This window comes from Hyperolius riggenbachi, chromosome 7 (genome assembly GCF_040937935.1).
Source record: "Hyperolius riggenbachi isolate aHypRig1 chromosome 7, aHypRig1.pri, whole genome shotgun sequence".
Classification (NCBI taxonomy): Eukaryota; Metazoa; Chordata; class Amphibia; order Anura; family Hyperoliidae; genus Hyperolius; species Hyperolius riggenbachi.
In genome coordinates, this window is record NC_090652.1 from 215,877,584 (window position 1) to 215,901,219 (window position 23,636).

Below are 23,636 nucleotides of genomic sequence, written 5' to 3' on the forward strand. Positions count from 1 at the left end.
GTGAAAAAAAACTATTAAAATCAATTTCCGCTAACTTGTGACAAAAAAATAAAAACTTCTATGAACTCACCATACTCCTAACGGAATACCTTGGGGTGTCTTCTTTCTAAAATGGGGTCATTAGTGGGGTTCCTATACTGCCCTGGCATTTTAGGGGCCCTAAACCGTGAGGAGTAGTCTTGAAACGAAATTTCTCAAAATGACCTGTGAAATCCTAAAGGTACTCATTGGACTTTGGGCCCCTTAGTGCAGTTAGGGTGCAAAAAAGTGCCACACATGTGGTATCGCCGTACTCGGGAGAAGTAGTACAATGTGTTTTGGGGTGTATTTTTACACATACCCATGCTGGGTGGGAGAAATACCTCTGTAAATGACAATCTTTTGATTTTTTTACACACAATTGTCCATTTACAGAGGTATTTCTCCCACCCAGCATGGGTATGTGTAAAAATACACCCCAAAACACATTGTACTACTTCTCCCGAGTATGGCGATACCACATGTGTGGCACTTTTTTGCACCCTAACTGCGCTAAAGGGCCCAAAGTCCAATGAGTACCTTTAGGATTTCACAGGTCATTTTGAGAAATTTCGTTTCAAGACTACTCCTCACGGTTTAGGGCCCCTAAAATGCCAGGGCAGTATAGGAACCCCACAAATGACCCCATTTTAGAAAGAAGACACCCCAAGGTATTCCGTTAGGAGTATGGTGAGTTCATAGAAGATTTTATTTTTTGTCAAAAGTTAGCGGAAATTGATTTTAATTGTGTTTTTTCACAAAGTGTCATTTTCCGCTAACTTGTGACAAAAAATAAAATCTTCTATGAACTCGCCATACTACTAACGGAATACCTTGGGGTGTCTTCTTTCTAAAATGGGGTCATTTGTGGGGTTCCTATACTGCCCTGGCATTTTAGGGGCCCTAAACCGTGAGGAGTAGTCTTGAAACGAAATTTCTCAAAATGACCTGTGAAATCCTAAAGGTACTCATTGGACTTTGGGCCCTTTAGCGCAGTTAGGGTGCAAAAAAGTGCCACACATGTGGTATCGCCGTACTCAGGAGAAGTAGTATAATGTGTTTTGTGGTGTATTTTTACACATACCCATGCTGAGTGGGAGAAATATCTCTGTAAATGGACAATTGTGTGTAAAAAAAAATTAACAAATTGTCTTTTACAGAGATATTTCTCCCACCCAGCATGGGTATGTGTAAAAATACACCCCAAAACACATTATACTACTTCTCCTGAGTACGGCAATACCACATGTGTGGCACTTTTTTGCAGCCTAACTGCGCTAAGGGGTCCAAAGTCCAATGAGCACCTTTAGGCTTTACAGGGGTGCTTACAATTTAGCACCCCCCAAAATGTCAGGACAGTAAACACACCCCACAAATGATCCCATTTTGGAAAGTAGACCCTTCAAGGTATTCAGAGAGGGGCATGGTGAGTCCGTGGCAGATTTCATTTTTTTTTGTCGCAAGTTAGAAGAAATGGAAACTTTTTTTTTTCTTTTTTTTTTCTCACAAAGTGTCATTTTCCGCTTACTTGTGACAAAAAATAATATCTTCTATGAACTCACTATGCCTCTCAGTGAATACTTTGGGATGTCTTCTTTCCAAAATGGGGTCATTTGGGGGGTATTTATACTATCCTGGAATTCTAGCCCCTCATGAAACATGACAGGGGGTCAGAAAAGTCAGAGATGCTTGAAAATGGGAAAATTCACTTTTGGCACCATAGTTTGTAAACGCTATAACTTTTACCCAAACCAATAAATATACACTGAATGGGGTTTTTTTTTATCAAAAACATGTTTGTCCACATTTTTCGCGCTGCATGTATACAGAAATTTTACTTTATTTGAAAAATGTCAGCACAGAAAGTTAAAAAAATCATTTTTTTGCCAAAATTCATGTCTTTTTTGATGAATATAATAAAAAGTAAAAATCGCAGGAGCAATCAAATAGCATCAAAAGAAAGCTTTATTAGTGACAAGAAAAGGAGCCAAAATTCATTTAGGTGGTAGGTTGTATGAGCGAGCAATAAACTGTGAAAGCTGCAGTGGTCTGAATGGAAAAAAAGTGGCCGGTCCTTAAGGGGTAGAAAGCCCTAGGTCCTCAAGTGGTTAAGATTTCATTGTAGTGCCTTAGTTCCTTAAAATGTCATTGTAGTGCCTTAGTTCCTGACCTGAGGATTCTTGACTGAGGTTCAATTAAAGTACAATCAAAATGTGTCCACTGCTACAATAGGTTAACCACACCCTAAGCGGTTCACTCTAAGCACCCCGAAACTGGTCACATGGTCGGTAAAGCATGCATTTGGCGGCACCAATTTTCATCAGATCTGATTATAATCGAATTGGATGGCCGATCGGCTGTCAAGTCACCTGATGTATGGCTACCTTTACGCCACTTCCCCACACGTGTTTTTCTTTTTTTTTTTGCCATGATTAGTAGCAGCGTGATCAGCAGGGATATCAGACAGAAGTGCAGAGACTGCATTGATTGATGGCCCCATCTATGCATTGCGATTTACAGCAGAATAATAATGTATGCAAAAAAGGAGAGTCTGCTACTTCTGCTGAAGTTTTATTCATCAGTCACATACAGTAGTTTATGACATCTTGTGCCTTTAAACAGGGTCGGCGGTGGGTGCAGGGCACGGACCTATGCCAGATGGCTTTTTCGCTCCATAGGAGCTTCTTCTGAGGCAGTTAAACTAAGGTGGAAGAAGCCCTTGCAGAGTGAAATGGCCATCAGGCATAGGTCAGTGCCCTGCACCCACTGCCAACCAGGTGTAAAGGCACAAAAAGTCATTATACGCTATGTGACTGATGAATAAAACTTTAGCAACAGTAGCGGACTCCTCTCCTCTTTTACATACACTATTATGATTCTTCAGTGAATCGCAATGCATAGATAGGGCCATCATCAATGCAGTCAAACTGTAATTTGTGATTAAAGTAGAAAAAAAAAAAAAAAAGCATAAACTGGGTTTTATTTGCAGGATTCAATGAGACTAAGCCGAGAAGAATGTTTTCCACTTTTCTGACTGAATTTCATAGAATACATCCATTGCAGTTCCCAGCCCTGCTGTATTCTTTGCTGGAGGAGACTTGTGGTTTTTACATAGATGATATTAATTTAAGACAAAGACACTCAAAATAAGTGTATACCGTATATACTCGCAAGCAAGCCGACCCGCATGTAAGCCGACCCCCCAACTTTTACCTGAAAAACCAGGGAAAAATGATTGACCCCCATATAAGTCGGGGGTAGGAAATGCTGGCCGCGTGATCCCCCGTGTGTCCCGGTATAGCTAGCATAGTGCCCAGTATGGGTAGGTAGTGCCTCAGTACAGCTAGTAAAGTGCCCAGTACAGCTAGTAAAGTGCCCAGTACAGCTAGTAAAGTTCCCAGTATAGCTAGTAAAGTTCACAGTATAGATAGGTAGTGCTCAATATAGCTAGTAAAGTGCCCAGTATAGCTAGTATAGTGCCCAGTATAGCTAGTAAAGTGCCCCAGTATAGCTAGTAAAGTGCCCCAGTATAGATAGTATAGTGCCCAGCATAGCTAGTATAGTGCCCAGCACAGCTAGTATAGTGCCCCATTATAGCCATTAGAGCTAGTATAGTGCCCCATTATAGCTAGTATAGTGCCCCAGTATAGCTAGTATAGTGCCCCAGTATAGCTAGTATAGTGCCCCAGTATAGCTAGCATAGTGCCCCAGTATAGCTAGTATAGTGCCCCATTATAGCTAGTATAGTGCCCCATTATAGCTAGTATAGTGCCCCATTATAGCTAGTATAGTGCTCAGTATAGGTAGGTGGACCCACTGCCCCCCTCGCCGCGGCAATTAGCTTACCCGGCGGCTTCCTCTATTCCCCTCTCCGTGCAGGCATGTAAATGATTCACAGCAGCTCGCCCCGCGGCGGCTGCTGTGTGATGAGGGAGGAAGCAGGAGAGCGGCTTCCTGTAGCGGCGATGTGCATCGCCGTTACTATGGGAACCGCTCTCCCTACAGCTTCCTCCCTCATCACACAGCAGGCGCCGTGGGGCGAGCTGCTGTGAATCATTTACATGCCTGCCTGCACGGAGACGGGAATAGAGGAAGCCGCCGGGTAAGCTAATTGCAGTGGCGGCCGCGGGGGGAGCGGACGGGGGAGGGGACCACGGACCACATCACTCGCAAGCAAGCCGACCCCACCAACTTTTGGGCAAGTATATACGGTAAGTAATAATGACAAGGAAAACACATTTTACTGAATGTTATGCTGGACTGTAATTCTGCTTTAACCTTAGGACATCACAGAGACAGGTAATGAGAAGAAATTACTCCAATAGGAACACATAGCAGTAACGAGATATAACGAGTTCTAAGCCCTGTACACACACTGCAAACTAAAGAGTTTCCTAGTTAGATAAAACCGGTCAAAAATTAAAATACAATAAGGTGTCGCATTTAATTTAAAACCGTAACAATTCTCAATGAAAACAGAGAAAATCATAATATAGCAATGCGTTACATAAATTGTATAAGATCTCGTCATGAACGCTAGCTAATATACTGTTAAGAGCCCGTGATTTGGACTTTCACTTCTGGGGGTTATATCACCAGAACATTTTACTAACAAAAACTTACCTTGAACAAAACTTCACAATATCACATCTTAAAGAGAACCGGAGGTGGGATTTAATGATGTTAGTGGGGCACAGAGGCTGGTTGTGCACACTAAGACCAGCCTCCGTTGCCCTATGGTGTGCCCCCAGAACCCCCCTGTGCTCTGCTATCCCCAGCGCCGTGCTAGCGACACACAGCGTTTCGTCAACAGGCTGTTTACCTGTGACTGTCAGCGCCGCTCCCCCGCCTCCTCTGTATCGGCGCTACCCGCCCGCGTCCCTTCCCTCCCGCTGATTGGAGGGAAGGGACGCGGGCGGGTAGCGCCCCACCCAGCTACTTTTTCATGCCATCCGGCTGTAATAAAAAATTTCCGAGAAGAACAGTGTCATACAATGTCTTGAATTTCTCATGTATTGTGTTCCCCAATATTTTTTGTGCACTATGTAGATATATTAAAATATACACAGGTAGTCCTCCGTTAACGAACGATAGGGACTGTAGGTTCGTTCTTAACCTGAATCCGTCAGAACACTGTGCTATCTCCTTCCGCTTTGCCTCCTATGTACCCCTCCTTTGCCTCCAGTGCCCCCCTCTGTGCCTCTGTCTCCCTCTATGCCAGTTTGTCCCCTTCAGTGCCTCTGTACTCTCGGTGCACATTTGTCCCCTCTCTGTGCCTCTATGTCCCTACCTCTGTTTGTACGCCCTATGCCTTTTGTACCCCTTCTGTGCCTTTGCTTGTACCCCATGTGCCTGTTTGTAACCCTGTGCCTCAGTTTGAACTCTGTGCCTCCATTTCTACCCCCCCTCGTGGATTGTTGTACCCATTGTGCCTTTGTCACCCCCCTGCCTCTACTTCTTTTGCCACTGTACTCTGTTTGACCCCTGTGCCTAAATTTGTACACCGTGCCACTCTCTGCTTTTACCCCCCCTCGTGCCCAGCTTTGTCCCCTTGCTCTCTGCCCATGGACTCACCTTCCAGCCTGAGTCCAATACTGTCTGTTCTCCGGCTCCATATAGCCACCACTAGATGCAGCATCGCACCGCTTCCTGTATGTCATGTGACGTAGAGGAACCTGTATGTCACATGACATACAGGAAGCAAGTGGATGCTGCATCTTGCGGTGGCTGTATGCGGCTATATGGAGCAGGAGACAGAGCGGAGGACAGACAGCAATGGACTCAGTTCAGAGGCAAGTTCACTGCTGCAGGGACGTGCGCCGGCACTCAGGGGAAGTTTGAAGCTGCTTCTTCAAAGTTCCAACACGATAATGACGTCATCGCGATAGGATCGGGCCGTTCGTATGTCGGGCGTTCGTAAACCGGGGATACCAGTATAATCTAATAATAAGCTATTGTTAAATATGATTTTAGGGCCTTTTCCCACTGCACAGCTGAAACTCAAAACGTTAATGAATTTTAATCGTTAGGGTTGCTACTTTATCATAGAAATCATGAGAAGTATTTTCCACTATAGTGATTCGATTTGTAAATCGCAATCACTTTCTGGAGCGATTTTAAGAGGGATAATGCAATGCAAATGAAAAATCGCAATTGCATAACAAAATTAATGAAAAATCCCATTTGCTGGCATTTGTGATTGCTAGTGGAAAAGTGCCCTTATGGTCCCACACTGGATCTGTGGGCTCGAGGAGGATCAGGGAGGTCTCCCCCTATTGAGGCAAGTATATGTATTTTCACTTCAAATTTTCTTTAAAGGGAATGCATATTGTAGTGTTTGATAAGCTTATCTGCGGTTAGCCCAAAAATATATATTTTAAACAAACAGGAACAGGCATAGCATACTTTGTTAGTGCTAGTTGCTAGTACCCTTTAAATGTAAGAAGGATGATAAAAAAAAAAAAAAGTACCAAACCATAACGGATTTTGTTCAAGAAGGTGAAGATAAATCCTGTTTACTAAATCAGATTTTTTTCTTCCCAGGAGACTCAAATTAGCTGGATTTTCATGAATGTCAGCTTAAAGGAGTACTATCGATTGAAACGACTTTTTTTTTAATACTCTATATTAGTGTACACATTACCACTAGTGCTAGGGGCACTTTATTTATTCACCCAGGTCTCTCTCTCACTATCCCTGCTTAAAAATTCATTTCTCACACAGCTCATAGTAGTTTGGGTCACCCTGAGCTGCTTAGTTACTCTGTCACACAGCTCACAAATAGATTTCACTGCGTCACTCACAGCATGCAGCAGACATGAGGAGAAATAGGCTGATCTGAGGTGGTAACAGGTAACTAAATGAGCTGGAATATTGCTGGAATATAACTAGCTATACCAGGAGTCTGTGTTTACACTCAGACTAGCTGCCTGCTTGAGGCGATTCACTCCAGGCTGCATCCACTTTACAAGCTGCTGAGAGGGGCAGACCACTGTCTACAATTAGCATTATTAGTATCTTTATCAATAAAGAGAAGCAAAGATAATAAACACACATTGCTAGAATCTTTAACCCCTTACCACTATATCAACAAGATTCTTTCAGCAAGGTGATAATTAAAGTATAAACTGAGGAGTTGATAGCAACTCCCCTGTGCAAAGACATGGTCTAGCCCTCTGGGAGCTCAGTATTAGATACATTTTGTATCCAACACTGACGCCAAAACTGACAGAGTATTTTACAGCTGAGAGGAACAGCTGTGTGAGGAATCAAATTGCTCCTAGTACTTGTCCTAATGTGTGCTACAACATACAGCATTTAAAAATAAATGCATACATCGATAGTATTCCTTTAAATATGTCAGTGTATCAACTGCATCCAGGTTCAACACCAAAAACACAGAAATAACTATTTGGGGTCAAATATGCAGAAAATGAAAAGATGAAGAAGGTATATCAAGAACCATGCAGTAAATGACAGTATATATACACACACGTACATTTAAAATAAAAAATTCCCAGTCCCCTTACCTGAGGTAAATGTAACTGTAGTCCTTCACTTGGAATAGGCAGTCGGGAGGGAGTCTGATCCAACTGCATGTTAAATAACGATGCCAGAGCTGACTGGGCCGCCCGAGATTTAGCAAGCTTCTTGTTTCTCCCAGAACCCTCAAATGTTTGGTTGTCAACTGTGACAGACATGACAAAGTTCTTAGCATGACTTTCTCCACTCTCAGAAACAAAATCATATTTCAAACCAGGCCGCAGCTCATTTAAAATCATCACTGGATTTTTTCCACTTGTTGGTGGGAATTGAGATGGTGTGGGAAGAGGAGACTGCACAAGATTTCCAGATCCAATTAAAGACATGTTGTAGTCACCCGAACTAAAAAGTTCATTTCCATTGGATCCCAGAAAAAATGCATGGTTGGATTGATCAGGCTTCTCAAATCCATTAAACAGTGTGTCAGAAAAGTCAGCTTGATCAGAAGTAAAGTCTGTGTTTACGGACAGAGTTCTACCCATTGCCAAGTGAGCTTCTGATGCATTTGGAAACTGTACGAAGGACCGTAACGCCTTCTCAGCTGCATGAAGCTTTGCTTTCTTCTTTGTTGGACCTGAACCCTCAAAGGCTTGCCCATTAACCTCAACGATCATGATAAAAACTGGTGCATGGACTGGTCCAGACTGAGATAGAAGTTTATACTGTAAGCCAGGCTTTATTTCATTCAGCTGCATGAGTGCGTTCTTTGGCAATAAAGGCCCTGGCATTTTCTTCCTCTTCTTTGGACGGAACTTGGAATGTCCATTGTTACCTTCCTCCAGTGGTCGTTTCCTGTTGCTTCCCTCACCCCCATTGGAAAGCTGTGCCCCCTCCCCGGGAGCGTGGACATTGCCATCCTTTGATATTCCATCCATGTTACGATTTTCTTTAACGTCAGTGCTGCTTGAACCTATGGTGCCCAGAAAGAGTAACTTACAACGCCTTCGTTGCAGGATCTTGTAAATGCAAAATTTATAGATTCCTTATCTATCTTTGTCACTGGTTCAGTGATGTGTGGTCACGGAACACCTACTCATGGCATATGTTAGCTGCCATTTTTGTTAAATTTTAAATAAAATCACAAATTAAACCTTTAAAATTTTAAAGTATTATACATGCTAATTTAGAATTGACTGTATAAGGACAGTGGCCAAAAACTTAATATGAAAATATAAATCATGCAAAATGGACAGAAAATCTACAGATGGGACAAATCAATCATATTGAAAGTAAAACATTTAAAATCTCAGTGGTATTTAGCAGTTTTTTTCCCTCAATAATTCCCTGACATCTAGAAAATAAAGATTAAACCATTTGTGAAATATACAAGTAAAAAACAGTAAACAATACACTGGACAAAAGGCTAAATTCAATCAAGTTTAAAAAGTTGGGGAAAAATAATTGGGAAATCATCTGATTTATGGAACGCTAAGATAAGCTTTCACTTAGAACACACAGTACTGTTGGAGTCAGGTGTATAAGGCTTGTAACATTCTGCTATTTATAGCAAACACACACCACTTTACCCAGCTAACAAAGCTGATGGAATGGTTGCTAAATTTTCATTTATAACATCCTCCAGCAAAAGCTCGATAGGTTACTCCTTTCGGCGCTCAGACCAAAGAGAAAAACAAAATATAGCAAACTCTGTAATAAGAAAATATAATCACTGTTGGTTATTACATTCTGTGGTCTCTATTAGAAATTGACCAATATACAGAAAGGAATATAATAAGTCCATATCCATATCATAAAGGTATAATGTGATACTCACCACCAAGTCTAGCAATGCACCAGGGGGAAAAAAAAGGGGGAAATGAAATTGATTTAAGCCAAGTCACAATTCTTTGGATTGGGGAGCAGGATCAAATCATCTTCAGACTAATTATTTACTAGGTCCCCTCCCAATCACTGCATTCACGTCAGGAAATTTCTTTATCAATGCCTAGGCAGTTATGGCAAACTAAGATGTTCCAAATAGTTTGGTATACTGTATCCACAAAAGTATCCATTTTAAATTAAGTCTTTTCACTAACAGAAAATAAATGTGCAAAATGTCAAATCAAACTCAGTGTCCTTAAAATTCAGTAGATGTACTAACCACACAGGTTAATAAAAGTGCTTGATTAAATCATGGGTCCAGGGTTGTCAGCAGCACTGTAAAGGCTCTTCTGCGTCTCCATGTTTGCCACTCTGATAGGGCTATGAAAGCGGTAAAGAAGAGGCTGCAGTGTAGAGGTCATAAAAGACATTTGCACTGCAAACATTTTTTAAAAAGTCGCTGCTGGATCTATCACATAGGATCTATAGTAGAACACAAATGGTCTATGTGGTGGACTTAGGAAGGCGTTCTTTAGATTTTAATGCTTTTTGGGGTGCAAATAAATGAGGGTTTATGACATCTGCTCTAGAAGGCTGCTTCTTTGCTGCATATAAAGCCCTACTGGAGCTGGAAATTGAAAGCCACAGATATTTCCATTGGAGATGACATCTCCTGCTTAAGCAGGTTTATTGACTTGGGTAGACTGTGCATACATAGAGCGTTGGGAAACTGGGGGAGCACAATACATGCAGGTTGATTAGAAAGCAAAGGAGCACTTTTTCTTTTTTTTTAATACGAAAAAAATACTTATGAACTTGAAATTGCACTGTGACTCCTGTTGTGTCCTTTTCACATTTAACATATTTATCCCATTTTACTTATATACTGCTTGGTCAAAATATAAAATTCAATCTATAAAGTAAATTAATTTGCAATAAGCTTCCAAAATACATTTTCTATATAATATACACCAATTTATAATTTTACATAGTGCAACTTGCCCCAATACGCTACTGTTAATACCTAACTGATGTGGACTGAAACCTGAATTTGTGCAGGAATGCACTTTCCATTAAAGTGTAAATCAAATGACCATAATTACAAGGTCATGCTTCTAACAATTGTCTGAGACAGGATGACCAAGAAAGTCTCAAATGGGACATGGAAAATGACAAATGACTAGACTTTTTTTTTTAAACCATTCTGCACATTACTAGTTTTTTTTGTCTCCTCCCATTGGGGGGGGGGGGGGGGGGGATGGGGGACGACGACTAGAAATAAGATCAGTAGGCATGAGCCTTTCCTACTACTCCAGAAACTTTTAGTGAAACGCCAGTTAAAACCTTTTTCTCTTGCTTTACAGTGCTGGAGCAGGTCCAAATACTACAAAGGACACCCTCTGTATGGTGCAAGTTCGTTCTACCCAGTTTTCCCTAGGATTCCCTCGGAGCACTCCTTTTCTTGCCACAACCCCAAAGAACAAAGGCCTTCCTCTTAAGTGGATGAGACGGCTATAGTGACATTAAATGGTGGGTCACACTTAACACTGTTAAAGACACAAAACGTTAATCCATAGAACGCTTCAGAAAATGTGTCAGTGCTAGATAAAGGTATAACATGGTTCTGTGTAGGTTTAAAGTGGAGAGAATGGAGAAGACAATGTCCTGAATATATACTGGAAGTATAGCTGGGTGGTGCATGTGAAGTGATGCTCAAAATACTGTGCAAGGTTTGTGATCCTGATGCATATTGAGAAGAGTTTCAGAAACTACTTTATGGAAATCTACCGGGAAAAATTCACAAGATAAGGACATATTTCAGTTTATCTGTCCTAGCATGGAAAAAGGACAGGTGGAATAAAACAGTAAAGCCTGTTCCTAATAGCCTCCATAACCTTGTCTAGTGAATTTACCAATTATCTAAAAGATACTTCTTAAAATACATCATTCCTTATATGATCCATCCTTAGCAGTTATGATGCGTGCTGCACCACATCGATTTACAAGTTTCAGGGTTTGTGCATTTTACATAAGAAATAGAAGAAAGTGACCAAAATACAGCACCAGACCAATCAAAATAAAAGTATAACAATCTTTATTGTTATATTGCATATGAAGGATGAGGACAAAGGACGCCACCGCAGACCACCTTACAGTGAACCTTAAGTGTAAACAAAAAAAAAAAAATTAGTTTTACTCACCTGGAGCTTTCCTCAGCCCCCTGCAGCTGATCGGTGCCCTCGCCGTGTCCTTCCAATCTTCCTGTCCCCGCCGGCGGCCACTTCCGGTTTCGCCGTAACCGGCCATCAGGCTGGGAACGCGAGTGATTCTTTGCGTTCCCAGCCACAAAATCGCCCCCTATGCTGCTATTGCGGCAAGGAAGGCAGCAATAGCAGCATAGGGGGAGATATTGTGGCTGGGAACGCGAAGAATCACTCTCGTTCCCAGCCTGACGGCCGTTGACGACGAAACCGGAAGTGGCCGCCGGCGGGGACAGGAAGATCGGAGGGACACGGCGAGGGCACCGATCAGCTGCAGGGGGCTGAGGAAAGCATGAGTAAAACTTTTTTTTTTTTTTACACTTTGCCTCTTTAATGCATCTCGCGGGTCCAACCAGCTTCTGAAAGAGGCAAATTTCAAATGTGTGCAGCTGCTTTTAAAATGCCCCAGCAGCAGCTGCACGCATTTGAAATTTGCCTCCTTCAGAAGCGGGTTGGACCCGCGAGATTCATTAAAGCGGTTAGCGGTGGCGTCCTTTGTCCTCATCCTTCATATGCAAGTCTTTTTCTTTTCTTTCACTTATTGCACTTTATCCTTTATTGCACGGGGTCTCTCTCTACATATAACCTCATATTTATATAGGCTACCAATTCTTTAATATTACCCTGATTTAGGTGGAATACTTTTGTATTCATTAATTTATGGAATATTTATTGGATCACTGTGCAATATATAATTCTGTATCTGTGGTTTGCACAATTATGATTTTTTTGGTTGTGACTTATGTATTTATATTGTCTAAGGTTTTGAGGACATATTTTTCTAATTCATTAATTATTAATTATTTGATATAATAGCATTTATATGCCCCGCTGTTTCACCGTTGGTGATTTTGTTTTTATGTGAAAATTGTCCCCAAAAAAGATTGTTATACTTAATTTTGATTAGTCTGGTGCTGTACTTTGGGCGCTTTCTTCTTTTTCTTATGTGGCTTGGTTACTGCCCATTTAGCACATTCCATTTGTTTTCTGGTTCACTGGGTAATACTAGGAACCTATCCACATTTTACCTATTACTGATAGTGCTTGTCCAAAATTTGCTTTTGGCTTACATACTGGTTTGTGCATTTTGACACATATCAACTTCCTTCAGAATATCATTATTTCAATAGGACTGATGTCTACAACCTAACTTAATGGTGTATAAAATAGATCCCAAAGTTTTAGGACTAATACATGACTGAATTAAATGGTGTTAGATTATATAAGCATGGAGCTTGGCTTTAATGGACTGCAGTATCAAAAAATGTACTCTTATTCATAACTTATGGAATGAAGTATGCAGAGTGATGAAACATTTAGCTTTGGTAAACGGTAAATTAAGAATTATGTAGAATGTTTCACAGATGACATCTTACTCATGTTTTCTTCATTATCCACATCCATAGTGAAATACTTCTGCTTTCTTGATTGACGAAAGGTGCCACGCTCTGAAATGGAATACTTTGTGTCAACACTTCTTTTAAAAATCAGGTCAAGACAGCGACAGACGACAATTAAGATTCGCACACATGCCAGATGATACTTAGTTGATAAGTGCCGATTCCGCTGAAAACCTGGCGGATCATGACAGCAAAGAGCATTGTTCTTCCCACTCACCCCGCCAGTCACGTGACCCCACTCCTGTGATGCCCCCTGCATGGAACAGAACACATTGCTTGCAAGCAAGCAACGCATCTGCACAGCCTCGGACCGGAAATGTCGCCCAAGTGATTGGTTCCCGATCACAGTCGGGCAACACTGAATGAGCCAAAGTATGCGCCTTTTGAGTGGTGAAGATACAAAGGAATACCTTGTGGTTAACTAGTTGCAGATTATTGCAATCTAGAACCTGCATGCGGTTCTGCCTCGGGTAATTCAGAATGTAAAATCTTGGTAATGTTAACTAGGTTCTACCATCTCCTTACCTAACCCCTCTCTCCAATTAACCCTCTTATACCTATGCCTAAGCGCCAGCAGGGCTGTGGAGTCGGAGTCGTGGAGTCGGGCAATTTTGGGTGACTGGAGTCGGAGTCGGAAAAAAATGCACCGACTCCGACTCCTAATGAATTTGTAACTGTAATTAAAATAGAAAATATGATAAAATGTTCTATTTCTCAGATAATAGTCATTAAAAATAATGTAAATATACAGTATATATACAGTAATAGCTGTGCTTAGTCCACAAAAATGAAATAAACCAATCAAATTTAGTTACTTGTGCTGCTTCAATAAAGCAGTCCCTGTATTTTTAAGGTCAGATATACATATCGGATTGTGACTGTATATATGATGTGTACACAGGAATCTCATATATACTAAATAACATCTATGCTGTAAGAATAAAGCCTGATGTGTAGCTGTATCACTAATAGAGATGGGCAATGAGATGGAAATAATTCTGCATTGATGCTGATTTATGCAAATGTATGCACTCACTTTGCTGATGAAATCAAATAATTTGATAGGTTATTAAAATTTGGTTTGGTGACTACAAATTAAAGGGTAACTGAGACGGATGAAAAGTAAAGTTTTATACATACCTGGGGCTTCCTCCAGCCCCCTTCAGGCTAATCAACAACAACAACAAATAACATTTGTAAAGCGCTTTTCTCCCGTGGGACTCAAAGCGCATAAGCATGGCTCAGACCATCGTGGTACAGAGGAAGACATTTTATAAATCTGGAAATGCCAGGCTAAACAGGTGGCTTTTCAGTCTGGATTTGAATAGCTCCAGGGATGGTGCTGTCTTTACTGGGTGTGGTAGGGAGTTCCAGAGAGTAGGGGCAGCATGGCAGAAGGCTCTATCTCCAGATTTTTTGAGGTGCACTCTGGGAGTGACCAAGTTTACAGAACTTGCTGATCTGAGGTTGTGAGAGGTGTGGTGCAGCTTCAGCAAGTCCTTCATGTATCCAGGGCCTGGACTGTGCAGGGATTTGAATGTCAGCAGTCCAATCTTGAAGAGTATTCTCCATTCTACTGGTAGCCAGTGCAGTGAGCGAAGGATCGGTGTAATATGACAGTGGCGAGGCTGGTTTGTTAGCAATCTGGCAGCAGAATTCTGCACTAATTGCAGGCGACGCAGGTCCTTTTTGGGGAGGCCAACATAAAGGGCATTGCAGTAGTCCAGATGTGATGTGATGAAGGCGTGGACTAGGGTTGGAAGATCCTCTGGGGGAATCAGATGTTTAATCTTTGCAATGTTCTTCAGATGAAAGAAGGAGGATTTAACTACAGATGAAATTTGGTTTCTGAAACTCAATTCCCCATCGATTAGTACGCCAAGGCTGCGCACAAAGTTGGAGCTGTTTATGTCTGAATTCCCAATCCTGATTGGTGTTGCTTTAGGATAGAGCTGTTTTGGTGGCGGGCACTGGCTTTGGACAAACAGGACCTCAGTTTTGTCAGCATTCAGTTTCAACCAGTTATCATTCATCCATGCCTGTAGCTCAGCTAAGCAAGAGTTTATTTTTGGGGTAGGGTCTGTTCCACCAGGTTTGAAGGACAGGTATAGCTGTGTGTCATCGGCGTAGCAGTGGTACGTCAGGCCATGTCGTTGGATAAGTGTGCCGAGTGGCAACATGTAGATTGCAAACAGCAGAGGGGATAGGATTGATCCTTGTGGCACTCCGAATTGTAGAGGTGCAGGTTTGGACATTATGGGTATTAGGGATACTCTCTGTGTTCTGTCAGTCAGGAATGATCTGAACCACTGGAGGACTGATCCACTGATGCCACAGTACTCCTGCAGTCTGTTAAGCAGGATTTCATGGTCAACTGTATCAAAAGCCGCTGAGAGATCCAACAGGATTAGGATGTAGCATTCCCCTCTGTCCCTTGCCATGAGCAGATCGTTGCAGACTTGGATGAGGGCTGTTTCACAGCTGTGGTGTTTCTTAAAGCCAGATTGTAGAGGGTTCAGGATGTTTACTGACAGCCAGGTTTCAAGTTGCAGATAGACAGCCTTTTCAATAACTTTACCTAAGAAGGGGAGGTTGGAGACAGGTCTGTAGCTGCTCATAGCATCTGGATCCATGGAAGGTTTTTTAAGAAGGGGCTTGATGATTCCTTCTTTTAGAGAGGTAGGAAACCTCCCTGCTTGTAGAGAGCAATATACTATTTTGTGAAATGCTGGACCAAGCAGGTCAGGGCATTTCAGCATATGTTTAGTTGGTCCAGGGTCCAGGTCGCAGGTTGTCTGGCGGAGGCGACGGAGGATGTCTGAGATCTCTTCCTCACTAATACTTTTGAAATCAGTCCAGGTTGTTTTTACAGCTATTTCCAGGAGTTGCATGAGTCTTGGGTGCTGTGGATTGAATGAGAGACCGAATGGAGGATACTTTGTCAGCAAAGTAGCACGCAAATTTCTCACATAGCTCCTTTGAGGGAGTTATAGTAGGTTTTAGACAGGATGGATTACATAGTTATCAACTGTGTGGAATAGTTGGGCTGGTCTGTTGGCGGCCTTTGCGATCTCCTGTGATAGGTAGAAGGATTTTTTCTTGGTGATCGCATTTTGGTAGTTTTCCAGGTGAGAGACAAGGGTGTGTTTATCTTTTGAATTCTGGGATTTTCGCCACTTCCTTTCTAGTCTGCGCACTTCTTTCTTCATGTCCTTTAGTGAGCTGTCAAACCACCGTGCATGGTGAAGTGGTGTAGACTGTTTAATGCGAACTGGAGCAAGGGCGTCATAGGCAGATGACACTGCATGGTTGTACATCAGGACCATGGAGTCTGGGTCCGCGCAATGATTGGTTAATGCGTCGAAGTTGAGGGTATTCTGAACGTGCTGGGGTGAGACATCTTTCAGTGGACGGTATTTTATGAGTTCTTTCCCTCTGTTTTATCGCTGATGCTGTCAGAGAGAAGTGGATGGTGTGGTGGTCTGACCATACCACTGGGTTTATATCCATGTGTGATATTAAAAGTCCGGAATGAAATATAAGATCCAGGGTGTGCCCTTTCGTGTGGGTGGGGAGGTTGACAGCCTGAGAGAGACCCAGTTCATTCATTATGAGAAGTAGTTCACTTCCTAGGTGGGAGTCGTGATCATCCACCCATGCATTGAAGTCTCCCAGGATGATCCATCTAGGGTGTTCCACTGTTAGGCAGGATAAGAGTTCAGATATTTCCTTAAGAAAGGCTGGACCATTTTTTTTTTGGGGGGGGGGCGGTATATGAGCAATATGTTGATGTTTACTTCTGCTGACAGTTGGGCTGCAAGACATTCAAAGGTTTCAGTGGGGCCTATGGGCAGGGGCCTTATGTTCAAAGAGGATCTGAAGCATATGGCAACCCCCCCCACCCTTGCGGACTTGTCTCTCACAGTGCAAAACTGAATAATTGGTCGGCACGGTTGCTTCAAGAGTTGGGCCTGCATGCTTCCCAAGCCAGGTCTCTGTCAAAAAGGTCAAATCAGAGAGCTCTATTAGGTCATGTATAGTTGCAGTCTTATTATTTATCGATCTGGCATTGCAGAGTGTGGCTGTGATTGAGCTTTGCTGGGGATGTTTTTCAGGCTTCACTGTCAAAGTTGTTATCCTTTGCCTGGTGTTGCTTCCCTGGTGTTTATTTTTGGACCCACTACCTCTCCGCCCCCTTCTGCATTTCCTCAGTATCCCAAAGGATTTTAAAAGGAGAGCTAGTGAGGTGTTAATTTGTAATTGATTCTTTAGAGGGCAGGCAGAGAAAAGGTCCTTTGATGAGTATTTGTATGTTGACATTAGAGACAATAGACTTGTTCTGATAGCTTGTACTTCTGGAGTCCTGCTGAGATCAAAGGGGATCTGTGCAACCTCCTTTCATTCCTACACAGAGTTGGATCATAGATTTATTTTAAGTAAAGTTCCTTGTTTTAGAGTTAGATGATAAATGATAACAAATGTGGAAAATAGTCACTTGGTGCATATGCCTTGGATAATGGATAAAGGGTTACTCACAGGGTGGAGTGAGGGCAATCACAGGCAATCAAGTCTTCAGAGAGGTTGAAGGTCTTGTTTCAGGTCAGCTGTTAGAAGGCTTGGTGTGTTCAGCAGTGGTAAGCTTCATGGAGGATTTCAATCCAGTTTAAATCTCTGCCATCCAAAGTAATCCGATTATTCTGGTTGGTTGTAGTTGTAGCCTTAGTCGTGGTGGGTGGAAATCCTCTGTATTTTGAGTCAGTCCCTCGCTGTCCTCCACCACCCGGATCTTCTGCTATGAGTCCTGGTAATTCAGCCAGTCAGCGCTGTCCGGCCAGGAACATTCTGCACCTGCGCCATAGTGCTGCACAGGTGTAGTATGCTCCTGGCAGCGGAGTGTGTGCATGCGCACTACGCCCGACTGGCTCAAGTACCTGGACTCATAGCAGAAGATCCAGGTGGTGGAGGAGGACAATGAGGGACTGATTATCCTGAAGGCGGCTGGAGGAAGCCCCAGGTATGTATAAAACTTTAATTTCATCTGTCTCAGGTTTACTTTGTTACACAGTAGTACTATACTCTACATATGCACTCCCCACAGAGCTGCAGGGAATCCACTGAGAATGCTGTGCACATTGAACACAGAGGTGTTGTCCGTTTACAATCTCCTCATTCCCCTGCAGAGTACCTGCACATCATTCTTACATGTACCCACACTTACATTGCCTAGGGCCTGATATATGTTCTTTGTTCCGGTTGGTACCTTTTACAAGTACTCTTACCAAGGACTAGTTTTAGTCTGAGGCTGCTTACACACCAAGACGTTACAGGCGCACGTTAGTGCGCCTGTAACGCTCCCCCAACGCACAGCAATGTAACACAAGTGGGCTGTTCACACAGCCCACGTTGCGTTACATGTAACGCTGCACGTTCTGTGCAAAGTGCAGCATGCTACGGCGTTGGAGCGGCTATAGCCGCGTTAGACTGTTTGCACATGCGCAGTGGGGGGCGGAGAGGAGGCGGGGAGAGCCAGCTACAGTAGCCGCGCACATGGCTACTTAATATTCACTGCACTGGCGGGCGCTGATTGGCCGGCGGGACCACGTGATGCAGAGTGTCTCGCTCCGCATCACGTGGTCCCGCTGGCCAATCAGCGCCACTCTGGGAGACATTATAGGACTCGAGCCACCTAACGCGGCTCACTCTACCGTCGGCTCTTGCAGCACCATTTGTTGTGTTAGGTGCACGTTATGCGACCTTAACGTGGCACCTAAGGCAACGTCTTGGTGTGCAAGAAGCCTAAAGGGAATAAATATAGTAGTCTACATATCCTTCTCACTTCGGTTGTCTTGTAAAATTCCTAAGCGTTGGCAGTTAAGAGACGAATTTCATGTTACATACTATTAATCAACAAAATTGTAATATGCAAATTAGAGGAGTCGGAGAGTCGGAGTCGGTGGAATCCTAAACTGAGGAGTCAGAGTCGGTAGATTTTTGGACCGACTCCACAGCCCTGAGCGCCAGTTCCCAATTGCACAGTAAAGGTTCTCGCTCAGTAGGTTTCCTGCAGCACAGAGAAAGCAGGAAACATATCCATAGGGTCTGCTTCCACTTGCGTTTAGAAACTTTTCAATTTACTGCATTGCAGTAAATGTAATGCTAAGTCCTGACCTGCAGCATTTTACAGCAAACGCTAGTGCATGGGCAGGGCCGTTTCGTGCCGCTGCCCTGGGCGCAGAGGAAGGGGATGTGGTAGCGGGGGGGGGGGGGGGGGGGGGGGAGGGGGCCTTGGAGCCGGAGCCGCAGGGAGGGCAGCCCGACCTCTTCCTCCCTCTCCTCTCCCGGCCGCCCTCCGTGCTCCCCCCTCGGACTGCAGCAGTTAACACGCAGGGAAGCGCTGCTATACACAGTTACTCACCTCCCTGGATCCGATCACCGCTCACGCCCTGCTGGTCTCCTCTCTGCAATGTTTACATAGGAAGCAGCGTGACGTGTGTATCAGCGGCTACATTGCAGAGAGGAGACCAGCAGGGCGTGAGCGGCGATCGTATCCAGGGAGGTAACTGTGTATAGCAGCGCTTCCCTGCGTGCCAACTCTGCTGCAGTCCGAGGGTGGAGCAAGAAGGGCGGCCGGGAGAGGAAGGAAGAGGTCGGGCTGCCCTCCCAGTGGCTCTGGCTCCCCCCGGCATTATGAGGGGGCACCTACCTACTTAACCTATACTGGGAAAGCTACCTATCCTATACTGGGGGGCACCTACCTAATCTAACCTGTACTCGGGGGCAGCTACCTATCTAACCTATACTGGGGGCAGCTACCTATCCTACACTGGGGGGCACCTACCTAATCTAACCTGTACTGGGGGCAGCTACCTATCCTATACTGGGGGGCACCTACCTAATCTAACCTGTACTGGGGGGCAGCTACCTATCTAACCTATACTGGGGGCAGCTACCTATCTAACCTATACTGGGGGGCAGCTACCTATCTAACCTATGCTGTGGGGCAGCTACCTATCTAACCTATGCTGGGGGGCAGCTACCTGTCTAACCTATACTGGGGGCACCTACCTAATCTAACCTATACTGAGGGGCAGCTACCTAATCTAACCTATACTGGGGCACTTATCTAACCTGTATTGGGGGCACCTACCTACCTAGCCTATACAGGTGGCAACTATACTGGCTACCTATACTGGGGGCACCTACCTAACTAACCTATACTGGGGGTACCTACCTATCTAACCTATGCTGGGGGCAACTATATTGTCTACCTATATTGGAGGCACCTACCTAGCTAACCTGTACTGGGGGCACCTACTTATCTAACTTATACCGAGGGGGGGGGGGGGGAGGGGTGCCTGCCTATCTAACATATACTGGGGGCAACTATACTGGCTACCTATACTGGAGGCAACTACCTGGCTAACCTATACGGGGGGGGGGGGGGCAACTTTACTGGCTCACCTATGCCTGGCCACCTGTACTGGGGGGGGACCTATAGCTGGCTACCTATACCAGGGGGGGGGGGGGCAATTTTTACACCCTCGCCCTGGGTGCATTTTAGCCTAGAAACTGCACTGTGCATGGGCACAATGGAAGCCTTTGAGAATGGACAGTGTCCTTTCTCACTAGGCTGGTCACTGCATGAGAACCTCCAATACTTGATTCTACCCACTGCTCAGTCCACACAGATCTGAGCCCAGCAGAAGCATAGCATACCAATCCCCAACTGGATTGCAAACGACCAATGGGAAGCCTCCCTAGCAGGTTTCTCCTAAGAGAACTCATGGCAGACCAATAAAAGTCAACCCTTTTGCTAGGAAGGTTTGGTCTATTGCAAGCCAATGGGGAGCCCCATGCTTCTGCCAGGCTCTGATCTGTGGATTGAGCAGTGGTGGACGAAGTGGATGCACAATAGCAGGTAAAATAAAAAGCGTGCAATGGAGCGCAGATCATCCTGAGCAGATTTGTTTTTAACACGTTCAGCGTGGACTGAGACCAACACCAACTTACACACCTACATCTAACACTAATGAGTAACTCCCACCACCACCACCACCAACTATGTGGCTACCGTAGCCAAGTTACAGGGCCCAGACTAAGCCCCAGTACCCATTCTTGATCAGGTGTGCACTCAGGTAACCAAACTAACCCCCATTTCTGATTGCCAAACCACCAGAGCAGTGCTTGGCTATACTATACTATATACGAGCACCCATTACGGAGAGAGCTTAATACTTCTGGGAACCCCTGTACTGCAATGCCCAAATTACCAGGCGCGTAAGGCACCCATCATACCTGTTTTGCTTCTACACAAAGGCAAACTCCGCAACAGTGTTAAAACCGGTCCAGGGAAACAATTTGTTCTTGGAGCCAGGCTTTAAAACTATGGTAGTTGAAAATGCTTTTTACCATCTTGACTCAGCCATAAGCCTAATTCACTGTTGCCATCATTTATCTATATGTGTACATGAGTACAAAAGTACAAAGCAAATGTATTAATCGAGCATCCAGACGCGATCATTTGAATAAATTATGTAGGTGGACTGGTGGGTTCTGCAGATAAGACAATATTTAACATTTAAAAATGTAAAAGCTTGGCAGCATTAAAGACAGTTGCAGATTATGAGGTTTACAAAGTGGCTTCAGAATACATTAACCACTTAAAGTGAACCTCCGGACTAAAAATCGACTCAGCAGCACTGAAAAGGCCTGGTGTTTCTTTAACAGTTTCACAGCATCAGAACTTTGTTTCTCTTATCCAAGCCTCATTTTAAGCTGCACAGAAGAAAACTGCCCGGGCTTTTTTCCCCTGATGCTGTGCAAAGCATGATGGGATTTCTGATGTTATTGCTCTCGTTCTGCTGTTTTGGTGCAAATTTTTTTTTTTTTTTACATTTTGAATTTGACATTTGAAGCCTAGCGTGCGCAGCTGGAAGGGGTTATCAGGACACAGGACAGTTGGAACTGTGTCTCCTGCTCCTTGTCACCTCCTTTCAACCAAAAAGATGGCTGCCCCCATGACAAAGATGGCAGCCCCCATGAATCACAAACATTTGCCTGTTCTTTTAAAACAGGGTGGGTAACAAATTATATTACCTATCTATTCAAATTAACATAACTAATGTAACTTAATGACAGTATGTTTGTTTAGGCTGAAGTTCCCATTTAAGGACTGCAGCCTTAAAGCCCAATCTACACGATACGATTATTTGTGCGATTTTATTACGATTCTATTTACGATCTGATTAAATCCGACATGTCCGATCGGGATTCGATTCAATCCGATTTGCCATTGCAAAACAATGGCAAATCAAATTAGGAGTTTAGGAGTATGGGGAGTTCATAGAAGATTTTATTTTTTGTCAGTACGGGTGCAGCGGAACCAGGGGAATGCCAATTGGGATTTGCCAGCACCTCCTAGAGACTATGGGTAGTACGGGCCCATTCTGCTGGTGGCCGCGACTCGGGTCTCAATGCACGTGCCACCGAACCAGTTCCTACTACCATGCTGGGGCTTGCCACTTCACCAGGGTCCAGGATAGTACTGGTGCTAGGTCCAGGAGATGCTACGCTGCTGGTGCATGCCTCACCAAGAAAACTTTGATCAGCGCTAGCACCACTCTGCTGCCCTTGAGTCTGATCCTGCGGTCCAGTGACATGGGGTGTGGTACACCTGGCTCTAGCCAGGACCTCAACCTCGTCATTGCCATCGATCAGAGAGCCACTGCTGTTCACCGGTTCATATTCTGACCTGGATGATTTGTTGGATGAAGCTTCCCAATCGCACTCACCCCACTGGGCCAGAATCTCGGCGGCCTCTTCAGCGGAATACCCCTATTTTGCCATGATGGACTGCTAAATTTAGTGGGTATTCCTCAGACTATCCAGGAAAAAAAGGAGCAACTACCTAGCAAAAGAGTACTTGTGAAGTAGAAAGCTGTGGTCACTGAGTTTTGATAAAAAAAAAAAAAAAAAATTCAAAACTGATCTTTACAGCGCCACAGTTATTGTACAGTGTTTTTTGCAGTGATCAGAAAAATTCTGTCACTGCGGTGGGGCGGGTGAGGTTTGGCCGGGTGATCAGAAGCACGCAGGGGGAAGATTAGGGCCTGATCTGATAGGTAGGAGTGCTAGGGGGTGAAAGGTGGTGACAGGAGGTGATTGATGGGTGTCTCAGGCGGTGATTAGAGGAGAGAATAGATGCAATCAATGCACTGGGGAGGTGATTGGGGAGGGGGGTCTGAGGGCGATCTGAGGGTGTGGGTGAGTGATTGGGTACCCGCAAGGGGCAGAAGAGGGTCTGATCTGATGGGTATGATGGGTAGCAGTGACAGGTGGTGACAGGGGGTGATTGATGGGTGATCAGAGGGGAGAACAGATGTAAACAATGCACTTGGGAGGTGATCTGAGGACGGGTCTGCGGGCGATCTGAGGGTGTGGGCAGGTGATCAGGTTCCGCAAGGGGCAGGTTAGGGTCTGATCTGATGGGAGGCAGTGACGTGGTGACAGGGGGTGATTGACAGGTGATCAGTGGGTAATTACAGGGGAGATTAGATGTATACAGTACACGGGGGGGGGGGGGGGCGAGGGTGCT

At 44.2% G+C, this 23,636-nt stretch overlaps 1 protein-coding gene across 4 annotated transcripts in view; it reads right to left on the reverse strand.

The window, feature by feature from the left end:
• The window catches only part of ADARB1 (adenosine deaminase RNA specific B1), a 168,750-nt gene that overhangs the window by 33,498 nt on the left and 111,616 nt on the right, over positions 1-23,636 (reverse strand). For 2 of the 4 annotated variants that reach the window (XM_068245211.1, XM_068245210.1), the window contains 2 exons: positions 13,019-13,090; positions 7,548-8,470 (listed from right to left, as the gene is read on the reverse strand). In XM_068245211.1, the coding sequence (XP_068101312.1) occupies positions 7,548-8,470; positions 13,019-13,090 (995 nt within the window). Of the gene's footprint in view, positions 1-7,547; positions 9,208-13,018; positions 13,093-23,636 lie in introns of those variants that run through there. The other 2 variants (XM_068245214.1, XM_068245212.1) reach the window with 2 other exon arrangements.